The following is a 25,658-nucleotide window of genomic DNA, read 5'->3' on the forward strand; positions in this document are numbered from 1 at the left end:
GCCTGGAGAAGAATACACATGGGTGCAGTTTACCATTGGAAGGTGGTCACTGGGACAAGATGGCACCCACTCTGATGTCTGAGGTGTCCACCTCCATGATGAAGGGAAGGTCCAGGTAAGGAGAAACCTAGATGAAAGCTGTTGTGGATTGCTGTTTAAGCTGGGCAAAAGCTGGCTCTGCTTCAGTAGTCCAGACAAAAGGACCTGTGGATTTCTTAGGGCCCTCAGTGGAGCTGCCACTGAGCTGAAGTTCCTGATGAACTTCCAGTAGAAGTTTGAAAACCCCAGGAACTGTTGGACTTGTTTGATACCGAATGGTGGTGGCCACTCTTGGACTGCCTGAGTCTTGATAGGGTCCATCTTGAGACTGCCATTGGATCTGATGAAATCCAAAAAATTAAACAGTCATCACATGAAATTCGGACTTCTCTAATGTGACATGAAGTCTATGGTCTAGAAGTGTTTTTAAGTTATCTCTGACATGAGCAATGTGCTTCTCTATGGACTTGAAGAAGATTAGTATCATCCAAGTAGACGAAGGTGTATTTATGGAGAGTATCCTGGAGCACATCTTTGATAAAGGCCTGAAAGACTGCAGAAGTGTTCAGAAGACCAAAGAGCGTAACCAGGTACTCGTTGAGCCCCTTTGGTGTATTAAATGCTATTTTCCACTCATCACCCTTTTTAATGTGGACAAGATTTGTATGCACTCCACAGGTCTAGATTTGTGAATACTCCTGTTTCTTGGAGCATCTCAAAGGCCATATTTATGAGTGGAAGAGGGGTGTTGTGGATAGTGTAGAGGATTGTCGAAGATTGCAGAGAGACATTGATAGGACGCAGAAGTGGGCTGAGAAGAGGCAGATGGAGTTCAACCTAGAGAAGTGTGAGGTGGTACACTTTGGAAGGACAAACTCCAAGGCAGAGTACAAAGTAAAAGGCAGGATACTTGGTAGTATGGAGGAGCAGAGGGATCTGGGGGTACATGTCCGTAGATCCCTGAAAGTTGCCTCACAGGTAGATATGGTAGTTAAGAAAGCTTATGGGGTGTTAGCTTTCATAAGTCGAGGGATAAAGTTTAAGAGTCACGAGGTAATGATGCAGCTCTATAGAACTCTGGTTAGGCCACACTTGGAGTACTGTGTCCAGTTCTGGTTGCCTCACTATAGGAAGGATGTGGAAGCACTGGAAAGGGTACAGAGGAGACTTACCAGGATGCTGCCTGGTTTAGAGTGTATGAATTATGGTCAGAGATTAAGGGAACTAGGGCTTTACTCTTTGGAGAGAAGGAGGATGAGAGGAGATATGATAGAGGTATACAAGATATTAAGAGGAACAGATAGAGTGGATAGCCAGTGCCTCTTCCCCAGGTCACCACTGCTCAATACAAGAGGACATGGCTTTAAGGTAAGGGGTGGGAAGTTCAATGGGGATATTAAAGGAAGGTTTTTTACTCAGAGAGTAGTTGATGTGTGGAATGCACTACCTGCGTCAGTGGTGGATGCAGATACACTAGGGAAATTTAAGAGACTACTAGACAGGTATATGGAGGAATTTAAGGTGGAGGGTTATATGGGAGGTAGGGTTTAAGCGTCAGCACAACATTGTGGGCTGAAGGGCCTGTACTGTGCTATGTTCTATGTTCTTTGTAACAATTCTTGGTTGTTATGCGGTTTACCCCTCTATAATCAATGCATGACTTCAGGCTTTCATCTTTCTTTTGTATGGAGAAGATGTCTGCACTGTGTTGTGATATGAAGGGCTGAATAAAGCCCATGGTAAGAGCCTCCTTTATATACTCTTCCACTGTGATTCTCTCTTGGCTTGAGAGTGCGTACAATCAACTCTTCAGGGGACATTACTGGGCAGCAGGTCTATCAAACAATCGTAGAGTCGGTGTGGTGGAAGAGTCAAGGCTTTTCCTTTGATGAAGATCTCCTCTAAGCCCATGTAGACAGAAGGGATTTCAACAGCTTTGTGTGTTGCTATCTCCTCTGGACCTTCCTTCAAGGATCACTCCTGAGGCTTCTGAGATAGTAGGGGTGATTCAACAGACCTCAGAGTCCTCTCCCTAAGTTCACAAAGTTCATTCATAGAAACAGTGGGCAAATCAGAGTCCTAATCCCCATCTGTATTCACAGGCAATGGCAGTGAGGTCCTTGTCCCCTCCCACCCACAAGGATCGGCATATAGGAGTTTTTACTTTCTTTAAGACCTGGAGGCTGGACTTCTTAGGCTTAGCTGCAAGTTTTCCAGACGGCACAGGAATCTCTTCTCTTTCTCTTCTCCTGAACTTTTCTCCGTCCAGTTCCTGTTTATTCAAAAATAGACAGTGTTGGGACTTGCACAGTCCCGTTGGCCGGGATTGTTTTGTCCGTCCTTGAGTGCAGGATTAGGTTTCCAGAAGACTTCAGGTTACCTTGCACTGAAAGCTTCCGCTTGTTGGTCATTAGTCTTGGGAAACTCTGGCGGTTGGAACATCACGGTGCAAATAAACCCTCCTAAAATGATTGGACCAAGCAATGTGTAAGGGGGTTTCATCTTTTATGTTACTGCGTAGGCTAATTAAAATGGCTTCTTTATTATGTTATACTTGGGAATGATTCTTTGTTATGTTAAACGCTGAGAAAGTTCTTGCGCTGGCAGTTTGTTTTGGGTTAGAGTGTGATAAGATTATGTTACGAACCAATTGGGATAGTTGTTATGTTTTTGGTGTATTTGAAGATACTGTATGTGCCGGGTTTTGGGGGAGAAGGCAGGAGAGATAGACAGAGGATGGACCAGGTGCTGTGAGTCCGCTAACGGGGTCAGACCCCAAGCGGGGCATTCAGCGAGGAGAGGAGACGGAGATGGACTCGTGTGGAGCATCTGGTCGACCACCGTTGTTGGTCCCAGGTGGCCGGTCGAAGTGGTCCGCGGGGTTGCAGGGTGAAGAAGGAGGGTCCTGAGCGCCAACTGTTTGTGCATGAAGAGATTGAATTTTGATAAGTGTGGCGCCTTTTATTTTCCTTTTATATTTTATTCTCTATTAATTACATAGTTCCAGTAATATCTATAAACTGTAAATCATTTAATCGTATCTGGTGTATTGTCTGTTATTTGGGTGGGGTGGAGTACATCACACAGCATCCACACAATCTAATTACCCAGTTTGGCGGGGCCGAGGGCTGTTTCCCTAGACGACAGCGAGCCGAGTGACCCTGAGGTTGGCCAGGGGGCTACACTATTTTAATATACGGCGTTTGTTATATGTTATGCATTCTCCATCTAAGTAAATATCAGAATGTGTCATATCTTTGAATGTGGAGAAGGCTTTTGACAGAGTTGAATAGAATTATCTTTTTACATCCTTAGAAAAATTTAATTTTGGACCTAATTTTATTCATTGGATTAAATTACTTTATTTATTTCCCTCCACTTGGGTTCTTACTAATCTTCATTATTCTAAACCCTTTAACCTCCAACGAGGGACTAGACAAGGTTGTCCTTTGAGCCCTCTGCTTTTTGATTTGATATTAGAACCCTTAGCAATTGCTTCTCGAGAGTCTAAAGAGATTACTGGTATTTTAAAGAGAGGTACTATTCATAAAGTGTTGCTCTATGCTGATGACTTATTGCTTTTTATACCTAATGTTACCATCTCTTTACCGTCAGTGTTCCGTTTACTGACTAATTTTGGTCAGTTCTCAGGATACAAATTAAATTTATATAAGAGTGAACTGTTTCCTCTAAACAATTTAATACCAACTGATATTAACCTTCCTTTTAAAATTTTAAGAAAACAATTTACATATTTAGGAGTAACAATTACTAAGAATTATAAAGATTTATTTAAGGAAATTTTTTTAATTTTAATGAATTTTGTTAAAAAAACACTTTCTAGTTGGTCGCCTCTCTCTTTATCACTGATTGGCCAAATTAATTCTATTAAAATGAATATCCTACCTAAATTTATATACCTTTTTCAAGCTGTGCCTGTTTTTATTCCTAAATCTTTTTTTGACTCTTTGGATTCAATGCTTTCTTCCTATATATGGAAGAATAAAAAACCTCGAATAAATAAAGCTCACCTTCAAAAAATCAAACAGAATGGAGGCTTTGCCTTACCCAATTTTAGGTTATATTATTGGGCAGTCAATGTACGAAATATTACGTTCTGGATATATTACATTCACCATGAGAATTTTCCTATATGGGTCTCTTTGGAAGTCAACTCTGTTATGAAATTTTCTATTATTTCTTTACTTGGCTCCTCACTTCCTTTATCTTTAAATAAGCTCTCTAATCAATTCTGATTCACCGCACAATTTCCCAATCCAGACTAGCTGATCTTCCAGAGCCAACCACTCCCAACAGTTCTAGTAATCCTGCCCACAAGGATATTGATTCCCCTCGGATTCAAGAACATTCCATCCTTTTTGTACAGGTCTCACCTGCCTAAGAAGAGGTCCCAATGATCCAGAAATCTGAATCCCTGTCCCCTGCTCCAATTCTTCAGTGACGCGTTCACCCACCACCTCATTCTATTCCTATCCTCACTGTCGCATGGCACAGGCAGCAATCCTGAGATGACTACCATTGAGGTCCTGCTTCTCAACTTCCTTCCTAACTCCCTGTATTCTGTTTTCAGGACCTCCTCCCTTTTTTTTTAACCTATGTCGTTGGTGTCAATACGTGCCATGACTTCTGGCTGCTCACCCTCCTTTTTCAGGATATTGTGGGTGCATTCGGAAACATGGTGGACCCTGGCACCTGGAAGGCAAACCACTATCCATAGAACTCCCATCAGGGTCTTTTTATCCTTGTAGTTCCTCAGCTCTATCCTGAATAATTCAACATCTTCCAAGCTTATGTCATCTCTTTCTAATCATTTGATTTGATTTTTAACAACAAAGCCTTTTGCTTTGTGACTCATCCCATTGGCTGCAATTGTGCCCCATCATAAGCTTCTCCTCACTAAATACTGCTTCTGTTTATAAACCAGCTGCCTTATCTTCAGCACTATTATCTGCCTTTCCTACGATTCTTCTTGCATTGAAATACGGGCAGCTCATGTGCTGCATTTTGATTCCTAACTTTGTCTGAGCACTTACCAGCATGTGCTTCTACAACCTCTCCACTAATTGTTCTGCCACTCTGGTCTCCAGCCCGCTGCACCCCTAGTTTAACCCCCACCGTGAAGCATTAACAAACCTTCTCGCTAGAATATTAGTCCCCTCCAGTTCAGGCGCAAGTCGTCCCTTCTCTACAGGTCCCACCTTCCCTGAATGAGAGCACAATGATCCAAAAACCTTATGCCCTCCCTCCTGCACCAACTCCTTCGCCTGCATGATGGTCCTTGTTCTAGCCTCCCTAGCATGTGGCACGAATAGCAATCCTGCGATCTTAACCCTGGAGGTCTTGCACCTAACTCCCGGAACTTCCAACGCAGAACCTTGTCACTTGTCCTACCCATGTGATTGGTACCTACATGAACCATGGCTTCTGGCTGTACACCCTCCCATTTAAGAAGATTGAGGGCTTGATCTGAGATATCCTGAATCCTGACACCCAAAAGGCAACATAACATCCGGAAATCTTGTCCTCTCCCACAGAACCACCTGTCTGTTCTCTATCACCACAGCGTGCCTCTTCTCCCCTCTTCACTTCTGAGTCACAGAGGCAGACTCAGTGCCAGACACCGAATGACTCTCCTCCGTTAGGTCATTCCCCAACCCAACAATATCGAAAGTGCTATACCTGTTGCTGAGGGGTATGGACACAGGGGATACTCTGCACTGGCTCATTAACCCCTTTCCTCTTCCTGTTCCCTGCGTCCTGCACCTTAGTTGTAACTACCTCACTATATGTCTTATCTATCACCCCTTTAGCCTCCAGAATAACCCGGAGTTCATCCAGTTTCAGTTTCAACTCCTTAACACAATTTGTTAGAAGCTGCAGCTGGAAGCACTTACTGCATTTGTGGTTGTCAGAGACACTGGAGGTCTCCCTACTTTTTTACATCCTGTAAGGGGAACGTTCAACTATTCTGCCTGGCATCTCCACTGTCCCAACCGAGCAGATACAAAAGAGAGAAGGAAAAAAAACTTGAGCTTTTCTTTTATTTGCATTCCCTGACTGAAATCTCTCTTTACTGAAGCCTGAAAGAGCTAAAGCCTCAAAATTACCAGTCTGATGATGGCCGCTGCACTTCCCCCTGCCTTCCTTTAATTTGCTCTTAATAATAAATCCCATACATGGATTGATTAATGGTCAAAGCTCTTTTTTACTGCCACAACTCCCTACTACCTTTTTGTCCTCAGGCACTGACCTGATTGAAGTTCCCCTCTTCTCCAAACTTTTGATGTCTGCAGTGGTCAGTGTTCAAAGCTCTTTTTCACTCTCACGACCTACTGCAGCCTTTTTATTCTTGGACACTAGACTTGATTGAAACCCCCTCCTCTCCAAACTTCTGATGTCTGGATTGGCCACTGGTTAGAGCTCTTTTTCGCTGCCGTGACTTGTTGCTGCCCTTTTATCCTCAGGCAGTGGACTTCAGACTAAGTCAGGAACTAAAAGGTTGAGTGTGCATTTATTTCAATGCAAGTATTATCGTAAGAAAGGTAGATGAGCTCAGGGCATGGATCAGCACCTGGAAGTATGAAATTGTAGCCTTTAGTGAGACTTAGTTGCAGGAGAGACTGGACAGGCAGTTCAATGTTCCAGGGTTCCATTGTTTTAGATGTGGCAGAGCGGGAGGGATTAGATGAGGCTGGGTGGTTTTACTAATCAAGGAAAATGTCACAGCTCAGTCAGGACTGCCTAGAGAACTCATATAGTGAGGAGTAATATACATAACTGAATTATAAGAAACATATGACTGCATTATGGGGCTATGTTACAGTCCACCCAACAGTCCAAGGAGATTTAAAGGAACAAATGTGTGGAGAGATCACAGACTGTTTCAAGAAACGTAAGTTATATTGACTGGGATTCCCATACTGTAAAGGGACTAAATGGGATAGAGTTTGTCCAATGTCTTCGGTAAAGTTTTCTTAATCAGTGGTTAAGGCATTGGACTAGCGACCTGAAGGTGGTGAGTTCGAGCCCCAGCCGAGGCAACATGTGTTGCGTTCCTTGACTAAGGCACTTAATCACACATTGCTCTGCGACGACACTGGTGCCAAGCTCTATGGGTCCTAATGCCCTTCCCTTGCACAACATTGGTGTCGTGGGGGAGGGGAGACTTGCAGCATGGGCAACTGCTGGTCTTCCATACAACCTTGCCCAGGCCTGCACCCTGGAGAGTGAAGACTTTCCAGGCGCAGATCCATGGTCTTGCAAGACTAACGGATGCCTTAAATCAGTACATAGAAGTCTCAATGAGAGCATGTGTGATACTTGATCTACTATTATGGAATGAAACAGGGCAGATGAGAGAAGTTTGTGCAGCTGAGCATGTTATATCTAGTTATCACAAAGTTATTACTTTCAAAATAAATATGCAAAAGGATAGGTCTGTTCCTCAGATTGAGATACTAAATTGGACCATTTTGATGGTATCAGAAATGATCTGTGGATTGGGATAGGCTGTTTTCTGGCAAAGGTGTACTTGGTAAGTGGGAGGCCTTCAAAGGTGAAATTTTGAGAGTACAAAGCTTGTATGTGCCTGTCAGAATCAAAGGTAAAGATAATAAGTGTAGGGTACCTTGGTTTTCAAAAGATATTGAGACCCTGGTTAAGAAAGAAAAAGGAAGTGCATAGCAGCTATAGGCAGGTAGAAAAAAAATGAGGTGCTTTAGAGTATAAGACATGCCAGAGAACACAAGAAAGAAATCATGAGGGCTCAAAGAAGGCATGAAGTTGCCCAGCAGACAAAGTGAAGGAGGATCCTAAGGGATTCTACAGAAATAGTAAGAGCAAAAAAGATTGCAAGGGACAAAATTGCTCCTCTAGAAGACCAGAATGGTAGTGGAGCCAAAACACTTGGGAGAGATCTTAAATTAATTCTTTGCATCTGTATTTACTCAGAAGACATTCATAGAGTCTATAAAAATGAGGCAAAGTTGCACCAACCATGGACCCTATATGGATTTCAGAGAAGGAGGTGTTTGATCTCCTGAGGCAAATCAGGGTGGATAAATCCCCAGGAACTGACAAGATGGTCCCTTGGACCCTATGGGAGGCAAATGCATAAATTTCCAAGGTCCGAGTAGAGATATTTAAAACAAACATCCTTAGTGACATGAGAAGTATCAGGGGATTAGAGGATAACCAGTGTTGGTCCTCTGTTTAAAAAAAGGCTCTAACCATAATCCTATAGGCCAGTGAGTCTGATATCAGTTGTGAAAAAGTTATTGGAAAGTATTCTAAGGGACTAGATATATAAGTATATGGATAGACATGCACTGATTAGGGATACTCAGCATGGCTTTATGCATGGTTGGTCATGTCTAACCAATCATTGAGGAAATTACCTGGAAAGTGGATGTTTGACAAGGTCCTGTGTGGAAGGTTGGTCGAGAAAGTTCAGTGGCTTGGCATTCAAGATGAGGTAGCAAATTGGATTATACATTGGCTTTTTGGGAGAAGCCAGAGAGTGGTAGTAGATGGTTGCCTCTGACTGGAGGCTTGTGGCCAGTGCTGGGTAATTTCTCTTTGTCATCTATATCAAATGTCTGGCTGATAATGTGGTTAACTATATCAGCAAATTTGATGATACCAGGACTAAGGGTGTCGTGGACAGCGTGGAAGGCTATCATGGCTTGCAGAGGAATCAGCATCGGCCATAAAAACAGGCAGAAAAATGGCAGATGAAATTTAATGCAGACAAACATAAGGTGTTGCATTTCAGTAGGACCAAACAGGGTAGATCTTTCACAGTGAATGGTAGGGCACGGAGGAGTGCAGTAGAACAAAGGGGTCTGGGAATACAGATCCATAATTCATTGAAAGTGATGTCATAGGTGTAGGGTTACATAGAAAACTTTTGGAACATTGCCTTTCATAATTCAAAGGATTGAGTACAGGAGATGTGATGTTATGTTGAAGTTATATAAGACATTAGTGAGGCCTAATTTGGAGTATTTTGTGTAGTTTTGGTCACCTACCTACAGGAAAGAGTACAGAGAAAATTTACAAGGATGTTGTTGGGTATGGAGGACCTGAGTTACGAAGAAAGATTGAGTAGGTTAGGACTTTATTCTTTGGAATGTGGAAGATTGAGAGGGGATTTGATTGAAGTATACAGCATTATGAGGGGTATAGTTAGGGTAAATGCAAACAGGCTTTTTCCACTGAGGTTGGGTGGGTGGAATATAACAAAAGGTCATGGGTTAATGATTGAAGGTGAAAAGTTTAAGGGGAATATTAGGAGAATTTTCTTCACTCAGAGGGTCATGAGAGTGTGAAGTGAGCTGCCAATGCAAGTGGCATGCGAGCTTGATTTCAATATTTAAGAGAAGTTTGAATAGATTAATGGATGCTAGATGTATGGAGGGCTATGGTCTTGGTGCAGGCTGATGGGAGCAGGCAGTTTAAAAGGCTTATCATAGACTAGTTGGGCCAAAAGGCCGATTTCCGTGCGGTAGTTTTCTATGACTCTATGCTTTATGGTCCTATGGAGAGAGGATAAGAACGAAGGAATGGAATTAGATGAGATGTCACCCCTCAGTTCTGAGGCTGTGCCCTCTAGTTCTGGATACATCCACCACAGGAAACATCCTCTCCAGATCCACCCTATCTAGTCCTTTCAACGTTCGGTAGGTTTCTGTGAGATCCCCCTGCATTCTTCAAAATTCCAGTGAGTACAGGACCAAAGCTGCCAAACACTCCTCATAGGTTAACCCTTTCATTCCCGAAATCATTCTCGTGAAACTCCTCTGGACTCTCTCCAATAACAACACATCCTTTCTGAGATATGGGCCCCAAAACTGTTGACAATATTCCCTTGAGATGGACGCCAACATTGCATTTGCCTTCTTTACCATGTACTCAACTTGTAAATTAACTCTCTTGGAGTCTTACACAAGGACCCCGAAGTCCCTTTGCACCTGAGATGTTGAATTTTCTCCGAATTTAGATAACAGACTCCAGAATTGTTCCTTTTACCAAAATGCATTATCATACATTTCCCAACATTGTATCCCATCTGTCACTTTTTTGCCCATTCTTCCAATTTGTCCAGGCCCTGCTGCAATCCCATTGCTTCCTCAGCACTGCCAAACCCTCCACCTATCTTTGTATCATTTACAAACTTTACCACAAAGCCATCAATTCTGTTCTCCAAGTCATTGGCAAACAATGTGAAAAGTAGTGGTCCCAATACTGACCCCTGATAATCACCACTAGTCACTGACAGCAAACCAGAAAAGGCCCTTTTTATTCCCACTCGCTGTTCCCTGCCTGTCAGCCATTCCTCTAACCAGGCCATTATCTTTCCAGTAATGCTACGGGATTTTATCTTGTTTAGCAGCCTCATGTGTGGCACCTTATCAAATGTCTTCTGAAAATTTAAGTACTGAGAATGACATCCACTGCTTCTCCTTTGTCCACCTGCTAGTTATTGTCTAACATATTTGTCAGGCAATATTTCCCTTTTACAGAAACCATGCTGTCTTTGACTTATTTTATCTTTAGTCCCCAAGTACCCCCAAATCTCATCATTAATAATGGATTGCAGCACTTTCCCAGCCACTGAGGTTAGCCTAACTGGCCGATAATTACCATTATTTTGCCTTTCTCCCGTCTTAAATAGTGGAGTGACATTTGCAATCTTCCAGTTTTCTGGAACCATGCCAGAATCATGATTCTTGAAAGATCATGACCAATGCATCTGCTACCTCCTCAGCAACCTCTTTCAGAAATCTGGGACGTAGTCTACCTGGTCCAGGTGACTTATCCACCTGGTCCAGGTGACTTATCCACCTTAAGACCTTTGAGTTTGCCTAGCACTTTTTCCCCTTGAAATATAGTGGCACTCACTCCTGCTCCTTGACACTTACAGTATAGACCTCTGGCACATTGCTAGTTTCTTCCAAGGTGAAGATTGATGCAAAGTACTTGTTAAGTTCATCTGCCATTTCTTTATCTCCCATTACTACCTCACCAGCATGATTTTCTAGTGGATCAATATCAATTCTCACCTCCATTTTACTCTTTATATAACTGAAGAAATTTCTTGTATCCCGCATTATATTACTGGCTAGTTTGCCCTCATATTTCATCTTTTACCTTTTTGTTGAATTTTAAAAACTTCCCAATCATCCAACTTAACACCTATCTTTGCTTTATTATATACCTGTTCCTTGGCTTTTATGCAGTCCTTAACTTCCCTTGTCTGCTACAGTTGCCTACCCCTGCCATTTGAGAACAACTCTTTCTGTGGGACATATCTATCCAGCGCCTTGTGAACTATTTCCAGAAAATTCAGCCATCTCTGCTCTGCCAGTATCTCCCTCCAATCCACCTGGGCAAGCTCCTCTCTCATGCCCCTGTAATTCCATTTATTCCATTGTGATATTGATACATTAGACATATGCTTTTCCCTCCTAAGTTGCAGTATGAATTCAATCATATTATGATCACTGCCTCCTTAGGGTTCCTTTATCTTAAACTCCCTAATAAAATCTGGATTATTACACAACACCCGATCTAAGATAGCCTTTCCATGAGTAAGCTCAAGCACAAGCTGCTCTAAAAAGCCACCTTGTAGCCATTCAACAAATTCCCTCTCTTGCATGCAACTGCAACCTGATTTTCCCAATCTCCTTGCATATTGAAGTCCCACATTAGAATTGAAACATTAACCTTATTACATGCCTTTCCAGCTCCCTGTGCAATCTCATCTCCACATCTTGGCTACTATTTGGAGGTCTATATCTGATTCCCATAATGTTTTTTTCCCACCCTTGCAGTTTCTTAACTCCACCCACAAAGATTCAACATTCTCTGACCCTACATCACTTCTTTCTAAAGATGTAATTCCATTTCTTACTAACAGAGATACACCATTGTCTATGCCTTCCTGCCTATCCTTTCGCTACAAAGTATATTCTTTGATGTTATGTTCCCAACTATGACCTTCTTTCAGCCATGTTGGTATAGCATCATACCAACCAATCTCTAATTGCACTACGAGTTCATCCATCTTATTCCGAATGCAAGTGGATATAAATACAACACCTGCAGTCCTCCATTTTTCGTGCTTTTGAACTTTACCTCTGCGGTACAATTTAACTCTTTGCTCTATCTGCATTTGCACCCAATCATTGATTTGTCCTTCCTTACATTCATATTATACCGACCATCTACTTGTAAACCTGCTGGCTCATCCTCTGCTCTATCATACTTGTTCCCATTCCCCTGCCATATTAGTTTAAACCACTCCCAACAGCTCTACCAAACCTGCCGGCAAGGATATTGGTCCCCCTCAGATTCAAGTGCAGTAGTACAGTTGAATGATAATTAAACTTGAAACTTGTAATCAAATTTGTAGTAATTGCCAGACTTAATACGAAGTAGGATCTATGTGAGACCCATAGCATTGGCTGCAAGAGGAGATGATTTAGGAAGGTCATTAGCGACGAAGTTGACAAATGCATTTGCGCAGCTGAAGTGATGTTAGCGGACAAGTTATTTCTATATGTACCTTTTACTTCAGAATAAGCAAAATCCATTTTTGTGTGTATAGTGCTGAGAAAAGTGGGACATGTCAAAATTTATTGACAAGTTTTCTTAGCATTTTGTTTTCCTGGGATTTTCAAAATTCATTGGCTTTTGCTTTTTATTGTGTTTTTTTTTTACAAAACACAGGTTATGTCCAGGAACTGTCGTATCGCAAAAATGATAGCTCTTTCTCAGGATTTCAGAAACGACCATCCAGCACATGGTACATTTGAGTTGACTTTTAAATGTTCTCTTTTGTATCTCAGAATAAGCTCAAATTTCAGAATGTTGTTCTATGAAGTGCATTAGTGAATTACTGATATCAAATAATATGAAATGCCATTATTTCTTTTGCACCTTCAAATGTTGCTTGTGAAGCAAAGGTTGTGCATGAAATGCATAAAATTGTCTCAAAATTCTACCATCTAAAAATGAAAAACTAATCTTTTTAAGAAATCTGTCTTAACAGTTGTGAACCAATTCAACTTGGATAATATTATTCAAAGTCAAATTCAAGGTAAATTTATTATCAAAGTATATCACCATACACTACCCTCAGATTCACTTTCTTACGGGCATTCACAGTACATGCAAAGAACCACAATAGAATCAATAAAAAGCTACACACAAATAAAGACGAACAAAAAACTAATGTGTAGAAAATGAATTGTGCAAATGCAAACAAAAATACTGAGAACATGAGTTATAGAGTCCTTGAAAGTGAGTCCAGCGGTTGAGTGATCAGTTCAGAGTTGAGGTGAATGAGGTTATTCACACTGGTTCAGGCATCTGATTACTGCTCCTGAACCTGGTGGTGGTGTGGGACCTTAGCTTTATGTGCCTCTTTTCTAGTGGTCGCAGCATGGCCTGGATGATGGTTGCTGATTTCTTGCGACAATGCTCCTGTAGTTGAATAATTTGATTAAGGATTGTAATTTGAAACTAATAGTTGGTTGCCAAAGAGTAGCAAGAATGAATCAACATCCACATTGATGTTAACAAAGTCTCAGTGACAAGTTATTTTCTTTTATCTTTTCACTTCAGAATGACTCTTCCTTTGTGCTCTAAATTTATAATTTCTTGTGCCAAGTAGGTTCAAAGTCCAAAGTAAATTTATTATCAAAGTACATACAACTTTGTATATACTTTGATATGTGTCACCAGATACAACTCTGAGATTCAGTTTCTTATGGCCATTCACAGTTAATACAATGAACAATGAAAGACCACTCCCAACAGAACAAACAACCAACATGGAAAACACAACAAACTGTGTAAATATTAAAAGAAAAAATGAAGAAATAATAGTAATAATAAGCAACTAAGCAAAGTTATTATCAGATTAAGTCCTTGAAAGTGAGGCTCCAGGTTGTGGGAACAGTTCAGTGATGGGGCGAGTGAAGTTGTGTAGTTATCCCCTCTGGTTCAACAGCATGATGGTTAAGGGGTCATAACTGTTCCTGAACATGGTGGTGTAGGTCCTCAGGCTCCTGTACCTTCTTCCTGATGGCAGTAACAGAAAGAGAGCATGGCTTGGTAGGAGTCCTTGATGATGGATGCTGCTTTACTGTGACAACATTCTGTGTCGATGTGCTCAATGGTTGGGAAAGCTTTACCCATGATGGACTGGGCCATATCCATTACTTTTTGTAGACATTTCTGTTCAAGAGCTTTGCTGTTTCCATGCCATGCCATGATGCAACCAGTCAATATAATCTCCGCTACACATTTATAGAAGTTCGTCAAGGTTTTAGATGACATGCCAAATATTCACAAACTTCTAAGAAAGTAGAGGTGCTATTGTGCTTTCTTTGTAACTAGCTGCTGGTTGGTATTTCTATTTCTGGACTGCGGTTTCATTTAGCAGTTATTAAGTTAGAGTGTACAAGGATGAATTTCTACCCTTTTTTTATTGAACAGATTTATATTGTATTTCCTTCGATACAGGTTGACTGCCTATGTGGTTAAGGTGTTTGCCATGGCGTTTCATATGATCCACATTGAGAAAACTGTACTCTGTGAAGCTGTGAAGTGGTTGATATTAAACAAACAGAAACCTGATGGTCACTTCCAAGAGGATGCTCAAGTGTATCATGGAGAGATGACTGTAAGTAAAATGTCTTTTTTAAGGTTTGCCCACTCTTCATTGTGTAGAAAACAGAACTCGAAGACAAGGAGATAGTCAGACTAGTAAGACTGCAAGAACAAACTGAAAGGTTGAACAACTTTCCCCATATTTGTTCATAGAATGTTAGCAAACCTCACTCATCTTCCTTAGTTGTCCATTGTTAATGGACCTTGAACCAGGTAAGTTGCTGGCCCATTTCAGAGGGCATTTAAGACCTGAGCATGTTACTGTGATCTGGAGACATGGGCCAGATTAAATAAAGATGGCAAACTTCCTTCCCTAGGAAATATTAGCACAATAGATGACCGGCTACTGTTTCCAAGGTCACCATTACTAGTACAATCTTCTTTTATTCTGTATTTAATATAATTAATTGGAATAAAAAGTTAATTGTAAATGGTGACCATGAAACCACAGGAATGTTAACAAATTATGTCATCCTCTGGGATACAAATTTTCTGTCCTTAGTCTGTGCTTTGTGTGACTCCATTTTCTCAGTTCTGTGGCTGCCTTTTAAATGCCAACTAGACACTCACTTGGGGGGACAATCAGAACAGCAGTAAATACATAAACACGAGGAATTATGCAGATGGTGGAAATTCAAGCAACACACAACAAAGTTGCTGGTGAATGCAGCAGGCCAGGCAGCATCTCTAGGAAGAGGTACAGTCGATGTTTCGGGCCGAGACCCTTCGTCAGGACTAACTGAAAGAAGAGCTAGTCAGAGTTTTGAAAGTGGGAGGGGGAGGGGGAGATCCAAAATGATAGGAGAAGACAGGAGGGGGAGGGATGGAGCCAAGAGCTGGACAGGTGATTGGCAAAAGGGATATGGGAGGATCATGGGGCAGGAGGCCCAGAGAGAAGGAAAGGGGGGAGGGGGGGAAAAACCAAGAGGATGGGCAAGGGGTATAATCAGAGGGACAGAAGGAGAAAAAGGAGAGAGAGAAAGAATGTGTGTATATAAATAAATAATGGATGGGGTACGAGGGGAGGTGGGGCGTTAGCGGAAGTTAGAGAAGTCAATGTTCATGCCATCAGGTTGGAGGCTACCCAGACGGAACATAAGGTGTTGTTCCTCCAACCTGAGTGTGGCTTCATCTTTACGGTAGAGGAGGCCGTGGATAGACATATCAGAATGGGAATGGGATGTGGAATTAAAATGTGTGGCCACTGGGAGATCCTGCTTTCTCTGGCAGACAGAGCGTAGGTGTTCAGCAAAATGATCTCCCAGTCTGCGTCGGGTCTCGCCAATATATAGAAGGCCACATCGGGAGTACCGGACGCAGTATATCACACCTGGGAGGACTGTCTAGGGCCCTGAATGGTGGTAAGGGAGGAAGTGTAAGGGCATGTGTAGCAGTTGTTCCGCTTACAAGGATAAGTTCTAGGAGGGAGATCAGTGGGGAGGGATGAGGGGGGAACGAATGGACAAGGGAGTCGCGTAGTGAGCGACCCCTGCGGAAAGCAGAGGGGGGGGGGAGGGAAATGGGGGAGATGCGTTTGAGCGCAGAGTTGATGGTGGAGGAAGGGAAGCCCCTTTCTTTAAAAAAGGAGGATATCTCCCTCGTCCTGGAATGAAAAGCCTTATCCTGAGAGCAGATGCGGCGGAGACGGAGGAATTGTGAGAAGGGGATGGCATTTTTACAAGAGACTGGGTGAGAAGAGGAATAGTCCAGATAGCTGTAAGAGTCAGTAGGCTTATAGTAGATATCAGTAGATAAGCTGTCTCCAGAGATAGAGATAGAAAGATCTAGAAAGGGGAGGGAGGTGTCGGAAATGGACCAGGTAAACTTGAGGGCAGGGTGAAAGTTGGAGGCATAGTTAATAAAATCAATGAGCTCAGCATGCGTGCAGGAAGCAGTGTCAATGCAGTCGTCGATGTAGGTAAGGATAAGTGGGGGACAGATACCAGAATAGGTTTGGAACATAGATTGTTCCACAAAGCCAACAAAAAGGCAGGCATAGCTAGGACCCATACGGATGCCCATAGCTACACCTTTAGTTTGGAGGAAGTGGGAGGAGCCAAAGGAGAAATTATTAAGAGTAAGGACTAATTCCGCTAGACGGAGCAGAGTGGTGGTAGAGGGGACTGATTAGGTCTGGAATCCAAAATGTAGCGGAGAGCTTTGAGACCTTCCTGATGGGGGCTGGAAGTATATAGGGACTGGACATCCATAGTGAAAAGAAAGCAGTGGGGGCCAGGGAACTTTAAATCATCGAAAAGTTTAAGAGCGTGAGAAGTGTCACGAACATAGGTAGGAAGGGATTGAACAAGGGCGGATAAAACCGTGTCGTGGTATGCAGAAACGAGTTCGGTGGGGCAGGAGCAAGCTGAGACAATAGGTCGGCCAGGACAGGCAGGTTTGTGGATCTTGGGTAGGAGGTAAAAATGGGAAGTGCGAGGTGTGGGAATTATAAGATTGGTAACAGTGTATGCGAGATCCCCTGAGTGGATAAAGTCGGTGATGGTGTGGGAGACAATGGCCTGGTGCTCCTTAGTGGGGTCATGATCAAGGGGTAAATAAGAGGAGGTATCTGCAAGTTGTCGCTGTGCCTCGACAAGGTAGAGGTCAGTATGCCAGACTACAACAGCACCCCCCTTATCGGCGGGTTTAATAGTAAGGTTAGGATTAGTGCGGAGGGAGTGAAGAGCAGAGCATTCGGAAGGAGTAAGGTTGGAATGGGAACAAGGTGTGGTGAAGTCGAGACGGTTGATGTCCCGTCGGCAGTTAGCGATAAAGAGATCCAGAGCAGGCAGAAGACCAGAGCGGGGTGTCCATGAAGAGGAGGAGGGTTGAAGATGGGAGAAGAGGTCATCGGTGGGGGTGGAAGAGTCCTTGCCGAAGAAGTAGGCTCGGAGACGGAGACGGCGGAAGAAGAGTTCGTCATCATGGCGAACGCAGAACTTGCTGAGGTGCGGGCGAAGGGGGACAAAGGTGAGGCCCTTACTGAGGACAGATCGTTCTGCCTCAGACAGTTGAAGGTCAGAGAGGATGGTAAAGACCCGGCACGGATGAGAGCTGGGATCAGAGGGGGAGAGGGGGGAGGCTGGGGGTGTCAGTGGAGAGGGGAGGGTTGGGGTGAGAGGAAGATGGAGCCTCTGAGGGCCCAGGAGCTGACGGTGGGATCTGAGGGTGACGGAATTGCAGAGTGGTGGTGGGGGAAGGGGAGACGGGAGTCACAACAGCAGCACATAAAGACCTGGCCTGGAGTTCAAGGCTGGCGTCGCAGTTGGTGGTTGCGCAATCGCTGTGTAGGTGTCCATGGTCACCAGCAATAAATACAGATCTTTCCATGTCCTGTCAATTCTTGTGACTAGATAAGATAAGATTTGAGGTAAGAAATTGCTATTTTTGGTTTACAGACAGATTAAAAATGTAATATATACATGGTTTGCAAATTGAAATTTAATTGTTTGAATGTTCAGATTGTATATTTAACTTAGTACTTTTTGTCCTTTAACTTGCATTTATTTGTTGATTAAACTAATTATTTTAAATAGGAAGCAATATAATATATATATGTGCAGGACTGTAGTGTACCTTGTGAATAATGTATGGATGTTGTTTGGAAATGGAAAGGGGAATTGTAAGAGAGGGTGTTTTAGAAGATAAGGAATTTGGAGACCAGGGTATTGAAGACAATGATGTAAAATCAGAAACAGCATCCATCATTTGCAGAGACAAAGGAATGGAAAAGAGAAAGAATAAAGTAGGATTAAGGTGAGCCAATATGATGAAAATGTTTCAAAAGGATACAGAAAAACTGAGACAGAAAATTTCAAAACTAGAGATTTGATAAACTACAAGGTTTCAGCAATGAGGGATGAGGAAATTTAAAAGTCACTCAAACTGCAGATAGAGTGAACATTAATAGTCTTTACCATAAGTTATTACATCTTCATTTAAATAAATCCTAATTATAATATTTTGATGGAGTAATATATATTTTTCGTTGGGATTTTTTTTGACCATTGATACTTTAACAAACATAAAATCACTGGTTTATTTGGATGCAATTCATTTTAAGGCTTCAACAATGCCTGAATTAAGTATTCCAGAGTGTATTGTTCATGGGTGGTATTTTCTTTTAGGGAGGAATCCATGAATCACAGGACTATTCATCATTGACTGCATTTGTGCTGATCGCAATTGTTGAAGCTAAGACTGCTTGCTTGAATTATGTTACGGTAAATCATTTTGGCTTTCATAATACAAGATACTTGGTGCTTGTATTATTTCAGGGAAGAGTGATGGTCGATATCTATTTTCATCAACATCATCAAAGACTGTATGACTGTATACATGGATGGGAGAGGTCTGGAGGATTATGGACTGGGTGCAGGTCAATGGGACTAGCAGAATAAAGTTTTGGCACAGACTAGAAGGGTCGAATGACCTGTTTTCTGTGCTGTAGTGTTCTATGGTTCTAAGTTAACTGCTGCTTTTCATAACAGCTCTTCAAGTCTGTAAAATGATTAATATACAAAAGCCAGAGTAATGTCTATTGGGAATCTCAGTTACTTGAGTTTCCTTGATGTACATTTTGATTTTTATTTTGTCTTTTAATCAGCAAACACCTGTAATTAACAGATAGACTGAGACTTTAAGTGGCTTAAGTCTAAATTCACTAAGTGGACATTGATACAAACATTGGCCAATCTTTCAATAATGTAAAATGTTTGAACATATGGTCAGAATTAGAGGCTGTGTCAAGGTGAGAGGTATCAAGTAGAGTATGAGGAAGTATACCTTTCGTTGGTTAAGTGTAAGGGAATTGGCCACTGAAGATATGGGAATTTTATTTTCAGGGGCAGAATATCCTTAAATGTTGCACGATATAAACTATTCTGTTCTGCCGATCAATGCTATTTATATTACGTAGACAAACACAAAACAGAAGAATTTATTTCTCCATTTAATATAACAAACCAGTCACTTATACATAATGTCTATAGTTGTTTAATATAAGTATCATTTCTTAATTTTAGTGTTATGAAGACAGTATTAACAAAACGGTAGTTTACCTGGAGCGGCACATAGATGGCCTTAATGGAACGTATGCTGCAGTAATTTCAGCTTATGCCCTTTCACTATTGGGAAGAAACAACGAAAGGATTGTAATGAAGTTTGCTTCACTGGGTGAGTACGATTAGTTGCATTGTCCGCATCCTTTTGACAACTTTATGTCTTTTCTGCCATGTCAACAGATTTACAGAAACTTATGATCGGAGTGAATGAAATATTGCAGCTGATGAAAACTGCATGTGATGTACAGACAGAAATAAAATGGTGCAGTTTTTAGGAATTCAAAATGAAACCAGAATGCTGGAAACATTCAGCTACTCATGGAGCACCTGCTGGAACAGACAAATAGATGATGTTTTCGTTGATAATTTTTCAAGGAGAATGTTCAAAATGAAACCTGCTTAAACGAGATTGTGGTCTGGGTTTGAGACAAAGAAGAAAGGAAAGGGAAGCTCTGTGAAAGGGTAAGAGTTAGGAGAGAGTAACTGAAGGGATTATGCTGCAAGTACAAATGGGTTGTCATAGCTGATCAACTGGACTCACTCATTCCTCAATCATATTTTATTTGTGCACAAGGAGAACAACATGGCCTCTGTCACCCACAATCTTCTAAGTCTGGACAGAAATATTCAATTTTTGTACAGAATTAACTAGCAGTTCTGGATATTGACCATTTGGTAACTTGTGCATGTTTGAATTCCTTACTTGCAAGATCAATCACCAATCACCATAGAGGTGTAAAAAGCCAATAGAAACTACAGCTGACAGCATACTTTGAAATTAGTAAAAACAATTCATCCTTTAATTGGTATGTGCTTTTCACATTCGTTTGCTATATTCTTCGATCATTTCCAGTAAGTGAAAATAGAACATAGAACATAGAATAGTACAGCACAGTACAGGCCCTTCGGCCCACAATGTTGTGCCGACCCTCAAACCCTGCCTCCCATATAAGCCCCCACCTTAGATTCCTCCATATACCTGTCTAGTAGTCTCTTAAACTTCACTAGTGTATCTGCCTCCACCACTGACTCAGGCAGTGCATTCCACGCACCAACCACTCTCTGAGTGAAAAACCTTCCTCTAATATCCCCCTTGAACTTCCCACCCCTTACCTTAAAGCCATGTCCTCTTGTATTGAGCAGTGGTGCCCTGGGGAAGAGGTGCTGGCTATCCACTCTATCTATTCCTCTTATTATCTTGTATACCTCTATCATGTCTCTTCTCATCCTCCTTCTCTCCAAAGAATAAAGCCCTAGCTCTGGATGTCAGCTCTATAATTGGGAACCTCTGCTCTTCAACAAAGATTGCTTCTTGCATTAAAAGTCATGAACAAAGTGGATGAGCTTAGAGCATGAATCAATATTCGGAGTTGTGATGTTGTGGCCATTACAGAGACATGGATGGCTCAGGGGCAGGAATGGTTACTTAGAGTACCAGGCTTTAGGTGTTTCAGAAAAGACAGGGAGGGAGGGAGGCAGACAGAAGAGGTGGGGCGTGACACTGCTGATCAGAGATAGTGTCACAGCTGCAGAAAAGGAGGGAGTCATGGAGAGATTGTATACTAAGTCTCTGCGGATGGAAGTTAGAAACGCGAAGGGGCAATAACTCTACTGGGTGTTTTTTATAGACCACCCAATAGTAACAGGGACCTCAAGGAGCAGACAGGGAGACAGATTCTGGAAAGGTGTAATAATGACAGGCTTGTTGTGGTGGGAGATTTTAATTTCCCAAACGATGATTGGCATCTCCCTAGAGCAAGGAGTTCAGATGGGGTGGAGTTTGTTAGGTGTGTTCAGGAAGGTTTCCTGACACAATATGTAGATAAGCCTACAAGAGGAGAGGCTGTACTTGATCTGGTATTAGGGAAATGAACCTGGCCAGGTGTCAGGTCTCAGTGGGAGAGCATTTTGGAGATAGCGATCACAATTCTATCTCCTTTACTATAGCATTGGAGAGGGATAGGAAATTAAAAGTTAGGAAAGTGTTTAATTGGAATAAGGGGAAACATGAAGCTATCAGGTAGGAACAGATGTTCTCAGGGAAATGTACGGCAGAAATGTGGCAAATGTTCATGGGATATTTGTGTGGCGTTCTGCGGAGGTACATTCCATTGAGACGGGGAAAGGATGGTAGGGTACAGGAACAGTGATGTACAAATTCTGGTGAGAATCCAGTCAAGAAAAAAAAAGAAGAGCTTACGAAAGGTTCAAAAAACAAGCTAATGATAGAGATCCAGAAGATTATAAAGCTAGCAGGAAGGAGATTAAGAATGAAATTATAAGAGCCGGAAGGGGCAATGAGAAGGCTTTGGCAAGTAGGATTAAAGAAAACCCCAAGGCATTCTACAAATATGTGAAGAGCAAGAGGATAAGATGTGAGAGAATGGGACCAATCAAATATGACAGTGGTGAAGTGTGTATGAAACCTGAGGAGATAGCAGAGGTACTTACTGAATACTTTGCTTCAATATTCACTACGGACAAGGATCTTGGCGATCGTAGGGATAACTTACAGCAGCTTGAAAAGCTTGAGCATGTAGCCATTAAGAAAGAGTATGTGCTGGAACTTTTGGAAAGCATCAAGTTACATAAGTCGCCAGGACTGGATGAGATGTACCCCAGGCTACTGTGGGGGGCAAGGGAGGAGATTGCTGAGCCTCTGGCAATGATCTTTGCATCATCAATGGGGACGGGAGAAGTTCTGGAGGATTGGAATGTTGCAGATGTTTTTCCCTTATTCAAGAAAGGGAGTAGAGACTGCCCCGGAAATTATAGACAAGTGAGTCTTACTTCAGTAGTTGGTAAATTGATGGAAAAGATTCTGAGAGGCAGTATTAGTGAACATCTGGAGAGGCATCATATGATTAGGAATAGTCAGCATGGCTTTGTCAAAGGCAGATCGTGCCTTACGAGCCTGATTGAATTTTTTGAGGATGTGACTAAACATATTGATGAAGGTAGAGCAGTAGATGCAGTGTGTATGGTTTTCGGCAAGGCATTTGATAAGGTACACCGTGCAAGGGTTATATTCTGCATGGAGGTCAGTGACCAGTAGTGTGCCTCAGGGATCTGTCTGTGACCCCTTCTCTACGTGATTTTCATAAATGAGCTGGATGAGGAAATGGAGGGATGGGTCAGTAAATTTGCTGATGACACAAAGGTTGGAGGTGTTGTGGATAGTGTGAAGGGCTGTCAGAGGTTACAGCAGGATATCGATAGGATGCAAAACTGGGCTGAGAAGTGGCAGATGGAGTTCAACCCAGATAAGTGTGAGGTGATTCATTTTGGTAGGTCAAATATACAGTATACAGAATACAGTATTAATGGTAAGACTCTTGGAATTGTGGAGGACCAGAGGGATCTTGGGGTCCGAGTCCATAAGATACTCAAAGCTGCTACGCAGGTTGACTCTGTGGTTAAGAAGGCATACAGTATTGGTCTTCATCAATCTTGGGATTGAGTTTAGGAACCGAGAGGTAAAGTTGCAACTATATGTTGCAGCTATATAGGACCCTGGTCAGATCCCACTTGGAGTACTGTGCTCAGTTCTGGTCGCCTCACTGCAGGAAAAATGTGGAAACCATAGAAAGGGTGCAGAGGAGACTTACAAGGATGTTTCCTGGATTGGGGAGCATGCCTTATGAGAATAGGTTGAGTGAACTCGGCCTTTTCTCCTTGGAGCGACGGAGATGAGAGGTGACCTAATAAAGGTTAAAGGATAAAGATGTATAAGATGATGAGAGGCATTGATTGTGTGGATAGTCAGAAGCTTTTTCCCAGGGCTGAGATGGCTAGCACGAGACGATGCAGTTTTAAGGTACTTATAGGGTCATTTAAGAGACTCTTGGACAGGTATATGGACCAGATAGTGCACAGTTTTAAGGTGCTTGGAAGTAGGTACAGAGGAGATGTCAGGGTTAAGTTTTTTTTAAACTTTGAGAGTGGTGAGCGCGTGAAAAGGGCTGCCAGCAACGGTGGTGGAGGCGGATATGATAGGGTCTTTTAAGACTCCTGGACAGGTTCACGGACCTTAGAAAAATAGAGGGCTACGGGTAACCCTATGTAATTTCTGAAGTAAGTACTGTACATGTTTAACTCAGCATTGTGGCCTGAAGGGCCTGTATTGTGCTGTAGGATTCCTATGTTTCTTGCCTGGGCAGACTGCAATCTATCCTGCCAAGGTGTTACATTACCCCATGCCTTGCTCCCACTTCCACAGGGTGGTTATAGGATAAACAAAATAGTAATTGTAAGTTCAATAAAGGTTTAAATGGATCAGCTGAAATACGATCTGAAATTGTTAATCTGAAAAGTGCTTTATGAGAAGATGAGGAGAGTACACTGTCTTTAAAGAGAGTGAACTCTCGTAAGGCAGAAGGTCGTGATCGAGCACCTGGTAAGGTTCTGAAAACCTGTGCCAACCAACTAGCAGGAGTATTGAAGGCCTTTTTCAACCTCTCACTGCTACAAGCAGAAGTTCCCACTTGCTTAAAAAAGGCAACAATTATACCAGTACCTAAGAAGAATAATGTGAGCTGCCTTAATGACTATCACCCGGTAGCACTCACATCGATAATGATGAAATGCTATGAGAGGTTGGTTATGACTAGACCGAACTCCTGCCTCAGCAAGGACCTGGACCCACTGCAATTTGCATATCACCACAATAGGTCAACAGCAGACACAATCTCAGTGGCTCTTCACAAGGCATTAGACCATCTAGACAACACAAAAACCTATGTCAGGATGCTGTTCCTCGACTATCGCTCAGCATTTAATACCATCATTCCCACAATCCTGATTAAGAAGTTGCAGAATCTGGGCCTCTGCACCTCCCTCTGCAACTGGATCCTTGACTTCCTAACCGAAAGACCACAATCTGTACGGATTGGTGATAACATCTCCTCCTCACTAACAATCAACACTGGCACACCTCAGGGGTGTGTGCTTAGCCCATTGCTCTACTCTCTATATGCACATGACTGTGTAGCTAGGCATAGCTCAAATACCATCTATAAATTTGCTGATGATGCAACCATTGTTGGTAGAATCTCAAGTGGTGACAAGAGGGCGTACAGGAGTGAGATATGTCAAATTGTGCAATGGTGCCACAGCAACAACCTGGCACTCAACGTCAGTAAGACGAAAGAGCTGATTGCGGACTTCAGGAAAGGTAAGACAAAGGAACACATACCAATCCTCATAGAAGGATCAGAAGTGGAGAGAGTGAGCAACTTCAAGTTCCTGGGTATCAAGATCTCTGAGGATCTAATCTGGTCCCAACATATTGATGTAATTATAAAGAAGGCAAGACAGCTGCTATACTTTATTTGGAGTTTGAAGGGATTTTGTATGTCAACAAATATACTCAGAAACTTCTGTAGTTGTACCGTGGAGAGCATTCTGACAGGCTGCATCACTGTCTGGTATGGAGGGGCTACTGCACAGGACCGAAAGAAGCTGCAGAAGGTTGTAAATCTAGTCAGTTCCATCTTGGACACTAGCCTACAAAGTACCCAGCATCTTTAGGGAGCGGTGTCACAGAAAGGCAGTGCCCATTATTAAGGACCTCCAGCACCCAGGACATGTCCTTTTCTCACTGTTATCCATCAGGTAGGAGATACAGAAGCCTGAAGGCACACACTCAGTGACTCAGGAACAGCTTCTTCCCCTCTGCCATCCGATTTCTAAATGGATGTTGAAGCTTTGGACACTGCCTCACTTTTAAAAAAATATACGGTATTGCTATTTTTGCAAGTTTTAAAAAATCTGTTCAATATATGTAATTGATTTACTTATTTATTATTATTATGTTTTATTTTTCTCTCTCTCTCTGTGCTAGACTATGTATTGCAT

General features: G+C 42.3%; 1 protein-coding gene across 1 annotated transcript in view; it reads left to right on the forward strand.

Annotated features, from left to right (window-relative positions):
- Positions 1-25,658, forward strand: part of LOC140191057 (venom factor-like) — a 174,128-nt gene that overhangs the window by 114,380 nt on the left and 34,090 nt on the right. Inside the window, exons 25-28 of the mRNA XM_072248132.1 lie at positions 12,793-12,868; positions 14,593-14,752; positions 18,867-18,962; positions 19,764-19,914. Coding sequence (XP_072104233.1) covers positions 12,793-12,868; positions 14,593-14,752; positions 18,867-18,962; positions 19,764-19,914 — 483 coding nt within the window. The remainder of the gene's footprint in view (positions 1-12,792; positions 12,869-14,592; positions 14,753-18,866; positions 18,963-19,763; positions 19,915-25,658) is intronic.

The sequence above is a fragment of the Mobula birostris genome, chromosome 32 (assembly GCF_030028105.1).
Source record: "Mobula birostris isolate sMobBir1 chromosome 32, sMobBir1.hap1, whole genome shotgun sequence".
In the NCBI taxonomy this organism is placed as follows: domain Eukaryota; kingdom Metazoa; phylum Chordata; class Chondrichthyes; order Myliobatiformes; family Myliobatidae; genus Mobula; species Mobula birostris.